This window comes from Nomascus leucogenys, chromosome 7b (assembly GCF_006542625.1).
Source record: "Nomascus leucogenys isolate Asia chromosome 7b, Asia_NLE_v1, whole genome shotgun sequence".
Taxonomy (NCBI): Eukaryota; Metazoa; Chordata; class Mammalia; order Primates; family Hylobatidae; genus Nomascus; species Nomascus leucogenys.
This window is the reverse complement of record NC_044387.1, coordinates 8,942,907-8,960,051: the sequence shown is the minus strand read 5'-3', so window position 1 is coordinate 8,960,051 and position 17,145 is coordinate 8,942,907. Positions and strand designations below refer to the sequence as shown.

The 17,145-nt window shown below is 54.8% G+C and overlaps 1 protein-coding gene across 2 annotated transcripts; it reads right to left on the bottom strand.

Moving 5' to 3' along the window:
- Positions 1–82: 82 nt before the first annotated feature.
- On the bottom strand, positions 83–13,072 carry PMM1 (phosphomannomutase 1). Of its 2 annotated transcripts, XM_030815462.1 has the most exons (9): positions 12,901–13,072; positions 9,276–9,393; positions 7,743–7,819; positions 7,497–7,588; positions 7,174–7,273; positions 1,997–2,072; positions 1,001–1,116; positions 495–632; positions 83–240 (listed from the first exon to the last, which is right to left on the bottom strand). In XM_030815462.1, the coding sequence occupies exons 1-8, from the start codon at positions 12,985–12,987 to the stop codon at positions 510–512; spliced, it is 789 nt and encodes a 262-aa protein (XP_030671322.1). In that variant the 5' UTR covers positions 12,988–13,072; the 3' UTR covers positions 83–240; positions 495–509. The 2 variants fall into 2 exon arrangements, with proteins under 2 accessions (XP_030671322.1, XP_003264853.1); XM_003264805.2 differs by having other exon boundaries at positions 85–632.
- Between the last annotated feature and the right edge of the window lie 4,073 nt (positions 13,073–17,145).

Below are 17,145 nucleotides of genomic sequence, written 5' to 3'. Positions count from 1 at the left end.
CTCTCTGTGCTGTTTACTCATCGGCAAAGTAGTGGCTGTAACAGCATGTGACTGGGGCCAATTATCCATTCAGACACAGCTGACACCTACTTTGTTCTGGGAACTTTAATACTGTGACAAAGTTCTCTAAAATAGGACCTTCCCCACCGTACCTCATCGCCCAGGGCAGGCAGGCAGAGCAGGCTAGATCTCGTACCGACACTTGCGCACGCCTCCTCCTGGCGCAGAAAGAAACCTGTTCTGTACCAAAATATAAGCAGCAGCTGTGGCTTGGGCCACCAGGTGGAGCATGGGGAACACTCTGGGCCCCGGGAGGACGGAGCCAGGGCCACTAGGAGCTGACTGGCTGGGGATGGTTGTCCACACAGACTCTGGCCCCATCTGGGTGGGCCTTGCAGCAGGCGTCCTGGGCCAGACGACGGGGCCCTGGCATCTATCCAACACCAGGACCTGTCTTTAGGCCTAGGCCAAACTCTTCAGAAATCACTACGCACAGATGTGGGCCCCGGTCACGCCTCATGGGCTGTCTCTGGGAAGAAAATCTCCCGGCATCGCTGCACTGTGTCCTGAGGAGACACCACGCTGTGGCCAACAGTCCGGGGGTCGGCAAAGATCTCAAAGTCGTTCCCACCCTGCACACAGAGGACGGGCAGAGGAGGCATATTTAGGCGGAGTCCCTCTCCACATTGGCTGCTATGGACCTGCCCCTCCTCCTGCCCCTTCAGAACTGCCAGGAAGCCCACCTTCTCACCCCTTGTCAGAACTGCCCTGACTTGCTGTGTGATGTAGAACAGGTGCCCAGCCCTCTTGGGGCCCCAGCTTTCCGATCTGTGAAATGGGGCTGGTGAGCAATGGTTGTTCTCCAGGAGCCCCCCAAGAGGTCTGTTGTGTTGCCCCATGTTCTGGCCTTGACCTCGGGTGATTTGCATTGGAGAAGCCACCAGACCTGGCTTCTCGCTATCCACTGCATTGGGGGAAACCTGGGGTGGGCCACACTCACAGGGCTGGTCTCGTTCCCAAAGAAGTGGATGGTGTCGAAGCTGTCCTGGTCCAGGCTATCCAGGCAGTAGCGCTTGTCCCAGCCCTCGGGGAAGACGTCAAAGCTGATCATGCCTCCTGTGGGCAGGGGTGGGGACTGTTATTCCCTGCTGGGAGGGGCAGACAAGGCTAACAGAAGGGCTGCTTGTTCATTCATTCATTCAACAACCCTTGAGTGCCTACTGAGGGCCAGGAACAGGACACGGGACAGACTTAGGATCCTCAAGGAAATTATGACACAGGTTGGACAACAAACAAGACTATGAAGTGGGTGGGGGAAGCTCATCCAGCCAGGGTGGTCAGGGGAGACCTCTGAGGAGGTGGCAATGAGCTGGGACCTGAGCCGAGTGGGGATGGCTGGGGTGCAAAGTACAGCCCCTGAGGCAGGGAAGAGAACGAGCATCCCAGCAACGGAGGAGGCCAGGAGAGGCAAGGCAAGGATGGGCAGGCCCTGGGCATCACGTGGAGAGGGAGGAAGAGCCTAGGGAGGACTTTGGGCAGAGGCATGTCATGACTGCAGCTCCAGCCTCTCTGGCCACTGGAGAATGGCTGAGGTGGCAGAGGGGAGCCCGGCTGCATCAGGGTCAGTTGGAGCCTGGGACAAGCTGCTGACGGTGGAAGTGTGAGCACTGGTGGGATTCCAGACAGGGGGCCCTGGGACTTCTAGGAGTTTGGACTTGGGAAGGGGCGGGGGAGAGCATTCAAGGGAGAGGCTCTGGTTTTTGGCCTGAGAAACTGGGTAGGCATGGGGCGTTTACCTCTGAGGTATGAGGTGGGAAAACTGGGGGCCAGTAAACACTGAACCCCTTTCTGCATCGGGCTCAGCCACCCTCTCTGCCCTGAGCAGGAGAGGGGCTCCTAAAGCTACTGGGGGCCACAGCCTGGTCTTGGGAGGGGCAGATGGTTTGAGGAGGGGCCCTGTACCAGGCCTCCCAGGTCCTCTGCAGGGTGGACGTACCTCGGGAGAACCTCAGCCCTTTGCCAGCAAACTCTGTTTTCAGGGCTTCCACAAACTTCTCCCGGATCTTCTCTTTCTGCAGAGGGGAGGGGGTGGATGGCAGCTCAGAGGACCTGCTGTGTGCCAGGCCCTGGCTGGGCACACAGTCCACGTGAGCGTGCTGAGCATTCTAGGTGGGTAGGACCCCCAACTGTGCAGATGAGGAAACTAAGGCTCAGAGAGGGGTCGTGCCTTGGTCAAGGTTACCTAGCCTTGGTGGCAGAGCCAGGGCCTAAATCCAGAAGGGATGGGGCTGCCAATGGGGCTGTGGGCTGGGTCTTCTGAAGGGGGCCTCAGAGGAGAGACAGGAGCAGGAAGGGCGAGGAGACGGGGCAATCTGGATCCCACATCAATGTCCACCTCGGGGCAGGGCTCGATCCCGTTAGCTGTGCCCAGCTCAACAAAGCAAATACTCAGAAATGAGTGCGGGAGCTGAGAGCAGGAGACCTGTGAGGAGGTGGCTGTGGGCATTCACAGAGGGCAGTAGGATGTCAGTCATGGCAGAGCACCCACCATGCAAAGACATGGCTGGGCTGGGGACTAGGTAGTGCCCAGGCCGGCCCCGTCCCTCTGAGCAGGAACTCTGGTAGCAGCTCTGCAAACATGGAGCAGGGGGACATTCCTCCCCCCAGCCCCCAGGATCTCCATCTCAGAGGGCCACAAAGGGGAGCAGCTGTGCCCAGCCTGAGGGGCAGCTGAACATCTAAACCAGCCAGCAGGACATTCAGCTGACAGAGGGTCTCGAGACCGGGCTGGGAAGTCTGACCACATCCTTGGGGACCAAGAGGCGCTGAGGATTCTGGAGCACAGGAGTGGGGTGGCTGGTATGGCCCTGTAGTCAGAGCTGGGTAGGACTGGGGCGGAAAGGCATGCAGTGGTCAGCAGCATGGAGCTTGGAGAAGTGGACCAGGGAGGATGTCAGATATAAAGCCAGACACCCCCCAGCCTGAGTTCTGAAGGCAAGTAGCCAGGCTTGGCTACTGTACTCCTCAGCTGTGTGACCATGGGCAAGTCACCTGACCTCTCTGAGCCTATTTCCTGGAGTAAAGGATGGAGAAGTAATGAATGACCAGTGCCTGCTTCCCTCTCATGGAAAAGCAGAGATAAGGGATGTGAGCCCCCTGCCAGCCTTGGCCTGGCTTTCCAGCAGGTAGGTGGGCCCCAGGGAGGCCAGAGTGCCCACCAGTGGCCACTCTGTAGGCCCAGGGCTACCACTAAGAGTGCCCCAAGCTCTGAAGAAATGTTTCCACACGGCCGAGGCTGGCTGCACCCCCCTTCTCTGGAGAACAAGGCTGGTCACTGGACAGCCCCATGTGCAAGGCCAGCCTCGGCAGGGACCGGCACTGTGACCTGGAGCTGGTTACTCACCCTCTGGCCTCAGTGTCCTCATCTAAGGAAGGGAAGTACTCATCCCCCCTTCAGGGTTCTGGAAGACGAGCTGGGTTAAGCATTTATTTATACCAGCTCTGGGCCAGGGCAGGGCACACAGATCAGGAAGGTTTATGCCCCTCCAGTGCCAGAAGGGAGCAAACAAGAGCCAAAAATACTTGAGAAGGCCCTGGGGTGGGGAGTTAGTGTGTGGCTCCCCAACCCCATGCCAGGTGGGGTCCATGTGCCACCTTGTCCAGTCCTCATGACAGCCCATGGGATGGGAACTGCTATTACCCCCACCTTACACATAAGAAAACTGAGGCACACGTTAGTAAAGATGCTTTTCCAGGTTACAAGGCAAATGGGTAGAGCTGGGACGTTAGTAAAGATGCTTTTCCAGGTTACAAGGCAAATGGGTAGAGCTGGGACTGGGAACCTGGGTGGACAGGAAGGGATAACCTCTCAGCACGTGTGTGTGGGGGAGGGGTTCTTTGCCAGTGACCAATCCTAACTACTCCAAAAAAAAAAAAAAGTCCCCGTGGCTGGGCGCAGCGGCTCACGTCTATAATCCCAGCACTTTGGGAGGCCAAGGTGGGCGGATCACTTGAGGCCAGGAGTTTGAGACCAGCCTGAACATGGAAAAACACTGTCCCTACTAAAAAATACAAAAATTAGGCCGGGCGCAGTGGCTCATGCCTGTAATTCCAGCACTTTGGGAGGCCGAGGAGGGCGGATCACAAGGTTAAGAGATCGAGACCATCCCGGCCAGCATGGCGAAACCCTGTCTCTACTAAAAATACAAAAATTAGCTGGGCATGGTGGCGGGCGCCTGTAGTCCCAGCTACTCGGGAGGCTGAGGCAGGAGAATCGCTTGAACCTGGGAGGCAGAGGTTGCAGTGAGCCGAGATCTCACCACTGCACTCCAGCCTGGCGACAGAGCGAGACTCCATCTCAAAAAAAAAACCCAAAACCAAAACCAAAAAAATCAGCCAGGTGGTGGCATGAGCCTGTAATCCCAGCTACTCCGGAGGCTGAGGCAGGAGAATTGCTTGAGCCTGGGCAGCAGAAGTTGTAGTGAGCTGAGATCACGCTACTGTACTCCAGCCTGGGTGACAGAGCAAGACTCTATCGAGAAAAAAAAAGTCCCTGTGCCTGTGGGCACTGCCTTCCCTAAGCCTCAGCCTCAGGAGTCAGGAATCACTGAGCTGGGAGGCACCCTCAGGGAGGCACCAGAGGGCCAAGGGCAAAATCAAATCTTTGCTCTGCAACCAGCTCCCTATGTGACCTCGGGCAGGGCCCTTCTGATCCCGCCTTGGTTTCCTCATTTATAAAATGGAGATAATACTACTCATTTCATTCATTCAAAAGGTATTTCTTGCCGGGCCCAGTGGCTCACACCTATAATCACTTTGGAAGGTTGAGGTGGGTGGATTGCCTGAGCTCAGGAGTTTGAGACCAGCCTGGGCAACACGATGAAACCCCATCTCTACTAAAATACAAAATATTAGGCCGGGCACGGTGGCTCACGCCTGTAATCCCAGCACTTTGGGAGGCTGAGGCAGGCGGATCACAAGCTCAGAAGATCGAGACCAACCTGGCCAACATGGTGAAACCCCGTCTCTACTAAAAATACAAAAAATTAGCTGGGCATGGTGGTGCATGTAAGCCTAGCTACTTGGGAGGCTGAGGCAGAAGAATCGCTTGAATCAGGGAGTCAGAGGTTCCAGTGAGCCGAGATTGCGCCACTGCACTCCAGCCTGGTGACAGAGCGAGACTCCGTCTCAACAACAACAACGAAAAATTAGCCAGGCGTGGCGGCATGTGCCTGTAGTCCCAGATACTCGGGAGGCTGAGGCAGGAGAATTGCTTGAACCTAGGAGGTGGAGGTTGCAGTGAGCCGAGATTGTGCCACAGCACTCCAGCCTGGGTGACAGAGTGAGACTCCAAAAAAAAAAAAAAAAAGGGTATTTCTTTGTGAGGTGCTGTGGCTCACACCTATAGTCCTGGTGCTTTGGAAGGCTGAGACAGAAGGCCCACTTGAGGCTAGGAGTTCAAAACTGGCCTGGGAGACACAGCGAGATCCCATCCCTACAAAAAATTTAAAAAATTAGCCTGGAATGGTGTAATGCACCTGTGGTCCCAGCTACTCAGGAGGCTGAGGTGTGAGGATCGCTTGAGCCTCAGAGATCGAGACTGCAGTGAGCTAGGACTGGATCACTGCACTGCACTCCAGATTGGGCAACAGAGTAAGACCCTGTCTCAAAAACAACAATAATAACAAGAAGTATACCATGTGCCAGGCATAGGGGATCCAGAGGAGAACAAGCCGCAGAAATCCCTGCCCTCATGGAGCTTACAGTTCTGGGACAGGGACAGACAGTAATTCGGATTTTAAAAGTAGATGGTGAAAGTTGTCCAAGGCTGCTTGGGGAGAAATAAGGTAGGGGAAGGAGCAGGAAGTGCAGCAGTGGATGTGATACTCTCGGAGGCCCCACTGGGAAAAGGACGTGAAAGGGGATTTGAAGGAGGGGAGGGACGAGCTGGGCCTGAGAGAAGTGTGCTCTGGCAGAGGCACAGCACTCTAGAATCAGCCAAGAGGTCATAGCTGGAGCAGAGGGCAGGGAGAGCCACCGAACAGGTCAGAGAGAATGACGGAACAACTCAGAAGGGCCAGCGTGGAAAGGTTTGGATGGGTAGATGGCTCCATCCCCAAGAGGGATGGAGGCGGTGGGGAGAAAAGCAAAATGCACATCAAGATTTAGCAGGGGCAGCACAGGCAGAGGTGAGAGGACCCTGGTGTGTTCCAGGAATAGAAAGTGGAACTTGAAGGGCACAGAGAGGAGACGCGGAGAGCCGGAGCCAGACAGAGCCCTCAGGGCTTGAGGCACCATAGGAGGAGGCTAGGACATCATCCAGCTGGCAAAGAGGAGCCAAGGAACGATCATAAGTGAGGGGACGGGGCTGGGGGGTGAATGCGGCTGATGTGTTTGAAAGGTTCTAATGGGCCGTGCGCGGTGGCTCATGCCTGTATTCCCAGGCACTTTGGGAGGCCGAGGTAGGCGGATCACCTTAGGTCAGGAGTTCAAGACCAGCCTGGCCAACATGGTGAAACCCTGTCTCTACTAAAAAAGTACAAAAATTAGCTGGGTGTAGTGGTGCACACCTGTAATCCCAGCTACTTAGGAGGCTGAGGCAGAAGAATCGCTTGAACACGGGAGGTGGGAGTTGCAGTGAGCCAAGATCATGCCACTGCACTCCAGCCTCTATCTATTTTTTTGGAGACTCTATCTCCAAAAAAAAAAAAAGAAAGGAAGGTTCTCAGTGGCATTGCTAGACAGCAGGCTGGCAGGGCTATGCAGGGGGTGGGGAGGGACAGAGAGGAAAGTTGGGGTAGCCTGGGGCTGGGGAAAGGGGTAATCTAGAGAGTGGGGTCTCAGTTCTGCAGATGAACAGATTTGACACTGACTTGAGGGGCTGACGAAATAGGAGTTGTTGGACCCAATGTCGGTGGGAAGGTGGAAATGATATTCCCAGGTGTTGGCCTGGCTCAGTAGGTGGCTGCCTGGTGCTGGTCACCTAGTAAGGGGGACCAGCAGCATTGGAAAGATGCAGGTATGTCTACAACAATGGCGCAAGGTAGGTGCCTGAAAGGGTATCAGTTAAATCAGAACACATCCCCCAGTCTATTTTACCGATGAGAAAATAAAGGCTCAGATAAATTGAGTGACTGAGGCCCTACAGGCCTAAGGTTGCATAGCTAGCGGTACCTTGTCCAGTTCGGAGAACTCGATCCTCTCCTCCAGGGTGCAGCTCCGGCCTATGGGCGAGATGTTCAGCATGCCATTCCGGAACTCGATGAAGGTTCCACTGGTGGTGAGGGAGGGCAGGGAGCCAGAGAGAACCAGAACGGCCCTGAATTCAAATCTAGCCCCACCTGGGACCCCAGCCTCCTAGGACTTCAAAGGGGACAAGAATCCACACTCCCCGCAAAAAAATCAGGGGCCCTAGTATCTCCAGGCTCCCTCTTAGGGACCCACACTTCTCCTCCCTCAGGCCCCAGGTTCTGGAGACCAGGCTGGTAGGACCTCACCGCTTCTTGGGCAGCCTGAGCAGGGCCATGTAGCTGAGGCAGAAGTTGATCAAGTCCTGCAGCAGCTCCTCCCCCAGGTGGTTCTGGATGGTCTGGCCAAGGAACACAGGGCTCTGAGAGTGGCCTGGGCTGCCTGACCCTGAGACAGCCACAGTGTCTCTCCCCCAACCCAGGACAGAAGCCCCCATGGACTGCTCCACTATGGAAAAGTGGGGTGCCCCTGGCTAAGCCCTGGGGGACACTGACCTGCTTGGAGAGCAGTCGTCCGTGCTTATACTGCACCGTCCCGTTCTCGGCAAACACATAATCAAATTTCTCAATGACTTTGGGGTCACATAGAGGACAGGAGGAAGAAAGAGTGTGAGACCACATCTGTGACCCCACAGGCAAGTAAAGAGAGAGGAAGCCCACACCCTTGGTTTCACGTTCAAAGGCCATTTGTTCAATCCGAGGCTGCAACCTGCTTCTCCAGCCTTTCTCCCTCTGCAGCTTGGTTTTCTTCCAAAGAAGCCAGTCACACCTGTGGGCCTCTGCACACAGGCATCCATGCAGGTCCTTCTGTCAGAACCGCCCTTCCCTGGCTTCCCTGCCACTCATCCTCCAAGATCCAGCTTCCTCCTCTGGAAGTCATGCAGTACTCTCTGGCAGAGGGCGTCATTTCCACTCTGTGCTTCCCTGCCCCTCTGCAGAGGGGCTTCCTTCTGTTCTACAGCTGCCATCGCACTTGCTTCTCAAGGCTGGCTGCATGGGAGAGTTGGAGGTTTCAGCTCTGGCTGCCACGAGAAGCAGCTGGAGTGGGTGGGAGGTGGGAGGCACAGGGAGCACAGCCCAGAGGCTGTTGCGGGGTCTGGGTGGCACGTGGTTACCTGGACTATGATGGCGTGGTGGAGATGGAGACAGAGGGGACAGGGAGATATTTTGGGGTTTGCTGATAGAATAAACAAGAGGTGAGGAAAAGGAAAAATTCGAGGAAGTTTCTGGCTTGAGGAACTGGAGGCACCCACTTTGACTGGGCTGAGACCAAGGGCTCTGAGGTCCAATCAATTTCCTGGATAACTTCAGAGTCATCCTCTGTTAAATGGGATGACCACACCTACTCTAAAGTGTGATTGTAGGGATCAAATGCAATGACATTAACACATGATCATTTTTGACAAATGGTAGCCATCATTGGTTCTGCCTTTTATTTATTTATTTATTTTATTTTTTTGGATGCGGAGCCTCACTCTGTCACCCAGGCAGGAGTGCAGTGACCTGATCTTGGCTTGCTGCAACCTCTGCCTCCCAGGTTCAAGCGATTCTCCTGCCTCAATCTCCTGAGTAGCTGGGATTACAGGCACATGCCAACATACCCAGCTAATTTTTTTGTATTTTTAGTAGAGACAGGGTTTCACCATGTTGGCCAGGCAGGTCTTGAACTCCTCATCTCAAGTGATCCACCCGCCTCGGCCTCCCAAAGTGCTGGGATTACAGGCGTAAGCCACTGTGCCAGCCAGTTCAGCCCATTTTAAAGATGAGGAAATCAAGACTCAGCAGGGAGAAATGAGAATGTAAACTGCATACGGGCAGGTTTTGCTTGCTTTCTCCCAGCTATTTCTCAAGGGCCTGGCACAATCCCTGGCAATAGGAGGTGCTCAAGTGTTTGTCAAATCAGTGAGGGAACTATCTGGCTGCTCTCTCTCTACTTCTTCTGCCCCACAGAAGCAGGACTGGCTCTTTGAAGATGCCCAGGAATCTCTCAAACTCCCCACTCCCTCTAACCCCCAGCCTCACTCCTACCTTCATCCCCGTCACCCAGCTGCTCAGCGATCTTACAGTAGTCAGAGCCGCCCACCACACCGATCTGCACTCTACTTCGCAGCTTCTGCAGGAAGGCAGCCACCTCGGGGTCAATTTTCTATGGGGGGAGAGGGGAAGCATAGCATTCTGGCTTTCAACGTGTCTAGGACCTCCACTTACCCCTCACTTAGTGCTCAGAGCCCAGGAAGCCCACATTCTACCTGGATCTGAAGCAGTACAAAGCTTAGACACCAAAAATTAGACAGGTTGGGCACTGTGGCTCAGGTCTGCAATCCCAACACTTTGTGAGGCCAAGGCAGAAAGATCACTTGACCCAGGAGTTTGAGACTAGAGCCTAGGCAGCAAAAGAAGACATCGTCTCTATGAAAAAAAAATTTTTTTTTTTTTGGAGATGAATTTTTGCTCTGTCACCCAGGCTGGAGTGCAGTGGTGTGATTCCGGCTCACAGAAACCTCTGCCCAGGCTGGAGTGTGATGGCACGATCTCGGCTCACTGCAACCTCCGCCTCCCGGGTTCAAGCGATTCTTCTTCTTCAGCCTCCCGAGTAGCTGGGATTACAGGCGCCTGCCACCATGCCCAGCTAAGTTTTAAATTTTTAGTAGAGACAGGGTTTCACCATGTTGGCCAGGCTGGTCTCGAACTCCTGAATTCAGGTGATCCACCCGCCTGGGCCTCCCCAAGTGCTGGGATTATAGGCGTGAGCCACCGTGCCCGGCCAAAAATTTTTAAAAATTAGCCAGGCATGGGCTGGGCACGGTGGTTCACGCCTGTAATCCCAGCACTTTGGGAGGCCCAGGAGGATGGATCACCTGAAGTCAGGAGTTTGAGACCAGCCTGGCCAACATGGAGAAACCCAGTCTCTACCAAAAATAAAAAAAAAAAAAAAAAAAAAAAAAAAAATTGGCCATGTGCGCTGGCTCACGCCTGTAATCTCAGCACTTTGGGAGGCCGAGGCGGGTGGATTATGAGGTCAGGACATCGAGACCATCCTGGCTAACATGGTGAAACCCCGTCTCTACTAAAAAATACAAAAAATTAGCCGGGCGTGGTGGCACGTGCCTGTAGTCCCAGCTACTCGGGAGGCTGAGGCAGGAGAATGGCGTGAACCTGGGAGGCAGAGCTTGCAGTGAGCCGAGATCACGTCACAGCACTCCAGCCTGGGTGACAGAGCGAGACTCCGTCTCAAAAAAAAAAAAAAAAAATTAGCTGGGCATGGTGGCAGGCGCCTGTAATCCCAGCTACTCAGGGGCTGAGGCAGGAGAATCCCTTGAACCTGGGAGGTGGAGGTTGCAGTGAGCCGAGATCATGCCATCGCACTCCAGCCTGGGGGCAAGAATGAGATTTCGTCTCCAAAAAAAAAAAAAAGAAATTAGCCAGGCATGGTGGCACTTGCCTGTAGTCCCAGCTACTCCAGAAGCTGAGGCGGGAGAATCACTTGAGCCCAGGAGTTCGAGGCTGCAGTGAGCTGTGATAGCGCCACTGCACTCCAGACTGAGTGACAGAGCGATTCCCTGGTCTCTAACAACAACAAAATAGCATCATAATCAAGTTGATTTTTGAGGAGCCAAAGAACAGCAACAACAAAAATAGCCTCACAAAACAATGCTTAATATTTGCTCTGGGCAAATAGATCCAGATAAAGGCCTGGAGGGAAGCCACACCACAGTAACCACATTAACTTGGGGAGCCGGCCAGGCCTGGGATCCTGGTGTGGTCAGAGGGGACTTTACCCTTCTCTGTTACGTTTCCATTCTTTACCAGGAAAGTGTGCTCATGAAAATGTGTACAATTAAAAATTAACTTTCAAAAGGCACTAAGCACAGAGGCTGGCCCATAGACAAATTAATAGGCTGTTCTTATTCAGGTTGTTATGTTTGTGGAGCAAAAGGTCAGAGGGAGGGGTCAGAACTGTGCCTAGGCCCTGCCACCTTTGTTCCAGTTCTTTGTTTGTTTGAGATGGAGTTTCACTCCTGTTGCCCAGGCTGGAATGCAATGGCACAATCTTGGCTCACTACAACCTCCACTTCCTGGGTTCAATCGATTCTCCTGCTTCTGCCTCCCCAGTAGCTGGGACTACAGGCGCATGCTACCATGCCCAGCTATTTTTTGTTTTTTTGTTTTTTTTTGTTTTGAGACTGAGTCTCGCTCTGTCGCCCAGGCTGGAGTGCAATGGCACATTCTCGGCTCACTGCAACTTCTGCCTCTCAGGTTCAAGCGATTCTCCTGCCTCAGCCTCCCGAATAGCTAGGATTACAGGTGCATGACACCACGCCTGGCTAATTTTTTGTATTTTTAGTAGAGACAGGGTTTCACGATATTGGTCAGGCTGGTCTTAAACTCCTGACATCATGATCTGTCTGCCTCGGCCTCCCAAAGTGCCGGGATTACAGGCGTGAGCCACTGAACCCAGCCTAATTTTTGTATTTTTAGTAGAGACGGGGTTTCACCATGTTAGCCAGGCTGATCTAGAATTCCTGACCTCAGGTGATCCGCCCACCACGGCCTCCCAAAGTGCTGGGATTACAGGTGTGAGCCACGGCAACTGGCCCACCTTTGCTCCAGTCCTGCTATCTTCCTCCCGGATCCACCCCTGCAGGAAGGCCTCCAGGGCCCAAGCCAGGGCAACTTCAACACAGAGGATGGGGAGGGGCATTCGGGACCTAAGAGAGGAGGCTAAGACCTGGGTTCCCATCAGCCACTGCCCAGTAAAGCCCATCCCACTGCTCTGCCACGCTAGGAGACCTGTTGGTTGGTCCTTGAGGCCCCCAGACTGGAGGGTGGGTTACCCACAGGGAGGGCGTGAATGAAGCCTGCTTACTGATGCATCCAGCTGGTGAGGGGGCTTTTGGGGACTCACAATGAGACCCAATGGGAGAAAAACTGAGCAGAGGTAAGAGGCTCAACACAGCAAGAGTCTTTAGAAGAAAACTACACTCTTACCCTCAGTATGCCTCAGTGTCCTCACAGCAAACAGACTAGGCCTGGAGCCTCTCACCTCCGGGTGGGTAGAGCCCATAAACGAATTCGAAAAGAAGCCCTCTCTGCTCCACGACTGGGGGTGGAAGGTAAAGTGGGTGATGGGGCTTCAGAAACTAGACCCAGGCCCAGGCCTGCAAAAGTCGGGGTGGGAAGACTCCCAGACGCCCTGTCTCCCACAGATGGTGACTGACACTTGGCTGTGTGCTTGTGTGCCTGGAACCCCGGTTCAGAAGCCAGCTCCGACCACTGGTGTGTCCTAGGGCTGAACTAGGGTGGGATTCCCGGCTCAGGAGGCGGGGGCGTCCGCGAGCCAGGCCTTAGCGGCGTGCGAAAGCCTCTGGGGAGGGAGGGAGCTAGGCCCCTGCTCGCCGCCTCCTCCCTCCAGTACTGGATCCAACCCCAGCACTCCCAAGCAGAACACAGGCAGGGACGCTGCGGGTCAGTGACGTGAGGGCCAGTCCCCTCACTCCCGGTGGGTGGCCCCGGATGTCAGGGGGCCGGGTACCGCCGCATCCCACACTCTGTCCCGGGGTGTCCATGGTCACGCTGCTGCAGACCCCACACTCAGCCTCGGAGGTGTCCGCGTGACACTCCCGGCGGGAGCTTCCAAACTTCAGGGTCCTACCTGGCGAGCCGGCGTGAGGGTCCCGTCCACGTCAAACAGGCAGAGGACGCGCTCCTTCCTGCGGGCTGCCTGGGCGGTGACTGCCATGGCTGCAGATCCGCGCGCGGGGCGGAGTCCCGAAGATAGAGCCGCAGAAGCAGCTCAGGGATAAGATCCGACGGGGCGGGGCCTTGCGGGGGCGGGGCCAACAGACTGCCTGATTGGCCGAACGGAGAAGGGGCGTGGTCTCGGCGGACGGAGGCGGAGCCGGGGCCTGAGCTGATTCTGATTGCTCCTGGGAGCGCGGTATAGGGCGGAGCGGAGCCCTCCAGGTTCGATTGGATTGCTCCAAACAAGACGGAGGTGGGGCCTGAGCCTGGGACCGGCAGGAAGTGAGAGGGTGCACAAGGAAGACAGGGGCGGGGCCAGAATTGGCGGTTTGATAGTGGTTGCAACAGGCCGATTAAGGGGCTGGGTCGGGCGGGGCCTCTATCATGCAGTGCAGTGTCTGGTGGGCCAGGCGGTACTAAAGAGAGCCGAGGTCGCTCTCCACTCTCAAGATTTGTGGCCATCTCTTTGCCTTACAAATTTTGAGCTGTAGGAAATCTCCCGAGCCGGGCGCGGTGGCTCACGTCTGTAATCCCAGCAGTTTGGGAGGTCGAGGCGGGCGGATCACCGGAGGTCGGGAGTTCGAGACCAGCCTGACCAACATGGAGAAACCTCGTGTCTACTAAAAATACAAAATTAGCCAGGCGTGGTGGCGCATGCCTGTAATCTCAGCTACTCAGGAGGCTGAGGCAGGAGAATCGCTTGATTCTAAAGAAGCCAGAGGTTGCGGTGAGCCGAGATCGCGCCATTGCACTCCAGCCTCAAAAAAAAAAAAAAAAAAGGAAAAGAAAAGAAAAGAAATCTCCTGAAGGCCTTTGTTCAGGCTTTGGACTTTGCCGAATTGCCTTCCCCGAGCCTTATTCCTTCTGTCCACACATAAGACCCAGCTCTCAGGGTCTACCTCCTTGGAGACCTCCCCAGATTCTTCTTCTTTTTTTTTTTTTTTTTCTGAGACAGAGTCTCGCTCTGCCCAGGCTGGAGTGCAGTGGCAGGATCTCTGCCCACTGCAACCTCCACCTCCCAGGTTCAAGCGATTCTCATGCCTCAGCCTCCCGAGTAGCTGGGACTACAGGCGTGTGCCACCATGCCCAGCTAATTTTTGTATTTTTACTTACTTTTATGTTTATTTTATTTTTTTTTTGACACAGGGTGATTTATTTATTTATTTTTTGAGACTGGGTCTCACTCTGTTACCCAGGCTGGAGTGCAGTGGCACGATCTCGGCTCACTGCAACCTCCGCCTCCCAGGTTCAAGCGATTCTCCTGCCTCAGCCTCCTGAGTAGCTGAAACTACAGAAGTGTGCCACCACGCCCGTCTAATTTTTTTTTTTTTTCTGAGACGGAGTTTTGCTCTTGTTGCCCAGGCTGGAGTGCAATGGCGCGATTTCAGCTCACCACAACCTCCGCCTCCCGAGTAGCTGGGATTACAGTCATGCACTACCATGCCCGGCTAATTTTGTATTTTTAGTAGTAACTTTGTATTTTCACCATGTTAGCCGGGGTGGTCTCGAACTCCTGGCCTCAGGTGATCTGCCTGCCTCAGCCTCCCAAAGTGCTGGGAATAGAGGCGTGAGCCACTGTGCCCAGCCAACCTTCTCAGATTCAATTTACAATTATTTAACCATTGCGTTGACTTTGGAGTCAGTTCCAGGTTGTCTTCCCGGCTCCACCACTATGGGACCTTGGACAAGTCACTTCACCTCTCAGAGGCTTTGTGTCTTCACCTATAAAATGGGATGACCACCACCTGCTTTGTACGGTTGCTTTTCATATGAAAATAAGTAACAGGCCGGGCTCGGTGGCTCACACCTGTAATCCCAACACTTTGGGAGGCCGGGATGGGCAGATCACCTGAGGTTATGAGTTTGAGACCAGCCTGGCCAAAACGGGGAAAGTCTGTCTCTACTAAAAATACAAAAATTAGCCAGGCATGGTGGCAGGAGCCTGTAATCCCAGCTACTTGGGAGGCTGAGGCGGAAGAATCGCTTGAACCTGGAAGGCGGTGGTTGCAGTGAGCCGAGATCATGCCACTGCACTCCAGCCTGGGAGACAGAGTGAGACTACACCTCAAACAAACAAACTAACTAACTAACTAAATAAATAATAACTGTAGAGCTGGATGCGGTGGCTCACACCTGTAATTCCAGCACTTTGGGAGGCCAAGGTGGGTGGATTGTTTGAGCCCAGGAGGTCAAGATCAGCCTGGGCAACATGGCAAAACGCTGTCTCTACTAAAAATACAAAACATTAGTCAGGCATGGTGGCAGACACCTGTGGTCCCTCAGGAGGCTAAGGTAGGAGAATCACCTGAGCCCAGGAAGCTGAGGCTGCAACGAACCAGATCTTCCCACTGCACTCCAGCCTGGGTAACAGTAGTGAGACCCTGTCTCAAGAAAAAAAAAAAAAAAAAAAAAAAAAGGTGCGGATCATATGAGTTGCCAATTCAACTTTTAGAAAATAGGAAAAGAGGCTGAGCGCGGTGGCTCAGGCCTGTAATCCCAGCACTTTGGGAGGCCGAGGTGGGCGGATCACGAGGTCAGGAGATCGAGACCATCCTGGCTAACGTAGTGAAACCCCGTCTCTACTAAAAATACAAAAAATTAGCCAGGCGTAGTGGCGGCGCCTGTAGTCCCAGCTACTCGGGAGGCTGAGGCAGGAGAATGGCGTGAACCCGGGAGGCGGAGCTTGCAGTGAGCCGAGATCGCACCGCTGCACTCCAGCCTGGGCCATAGAGCCAGACTCTGACTCAAAAAAAAAAAAAAAGGCCAAGCGCGGTGGTTCACGCCTGTAATCCCAGGACTTTGGAAGGCTGAGGTGGGCGGATCACAAGGTCAGGAGATCGAGACCATCCTGGCTAACACGGTGAAACCCCATCTCTACTAAAAATACAAAAAATTAGCCGGGCGTGGTGGCGGGTGCCTATAGTCCCAGCTACTTGGGAGGCTGAGGCAGGAGAATGGCGTGAACCTGGGAGGCGGAGCTTGCAGTGAACCGAGATCACGCCACTGCACTCCAGCCTGGGCAACAGAGCAGACTCCATCTCAACAACAAAAAAAAAAAAGAAAAGAAAATAGAAAAAAGGAAAAATATATGGAATTGTTTAAATGAACTAAGACCCATCTAGAAGATGAAATGCTACGAAGCCATGAAAATCTGCATTGTGTTTGTGTGCCTGTGCATGTGTGTGTGCAGAATAGGGTCTCACTATCTTGTCCAGGCTGCTTTCAAACTCCTGGCCTCAAATGGTCCTCACGACTCAGCCTCCCAAAGTGTTGGGATTACAGGCCTGACCCACCGCACCAGATCCCCATGCACAATTCTTGTTTTTCTGACTGGGTAGCTATGGTGTCCTGGAGAGATCACTGGAGTTGGAATCAGGAGAACTGCGGTTTGGTCCTGGCTAACTACAAGGAATTGGACAGGTCACCTTTCCTCACTGGGCTTGTTTCTTTATATGTAATGAGGAATATAAACCCCACGTGATAGAACTATGAAAGGTGATGAGAGGTGACAGCATGCTAGCAGCCCTTGCTCGCTTTTGGTGCCTCCTCAGCCTGGGCGCCCATTCTGGCCGTGCTTGAGGAGCCCTTCAGCCCGCCGCTGCACCGTGGGAAGCCCTTCTCTGGGCGGGCCGAGGCTGGCGCCGGCTCCCTCGGCTTGCGGGGAGGTGGTGGAGGGAGAGGCACGGGGTGGGGGGAACCGGAGCTGCGTGCGGCGCTTGCCGGCCAGCTAGAGTTCCGGGTGGGCGTGGGCTTGGCGGGCCCCGCACTTGGAGCGGCTACCCGGCTGGCCCGAGCAGTGAAGGGCTTAGCACCCAGGCCAGCAGCTGCGGAGGGTGCGCCGGGTCCCCCAGCAGTGCCGACCCACCGGCGCTGCGCTCGATTTCTCGCAGGGCCTTAGCTGCCTCCCCGCGGGGCAGGGCTCGGGACCTGCAGCCCGCCATGCCTGAGCCTCCCCTCCGCCGTGGGCTCCTGCGCAGCCCGAGCCTCCCCGACGAGCGCCGCCCCCTGCTCCACGGCGCCCAGTCCCATCGACCACCCAAGGGCTGAGGAGTACGGGCGCACGGCGCGGGACTGTGAGGCAGCTCCACCTGCAGCCCCGGTACGGGATCCACTGGGTGAAGCCAACTGGGCTCCTGAGTCTGGTGGGGACTTGGAG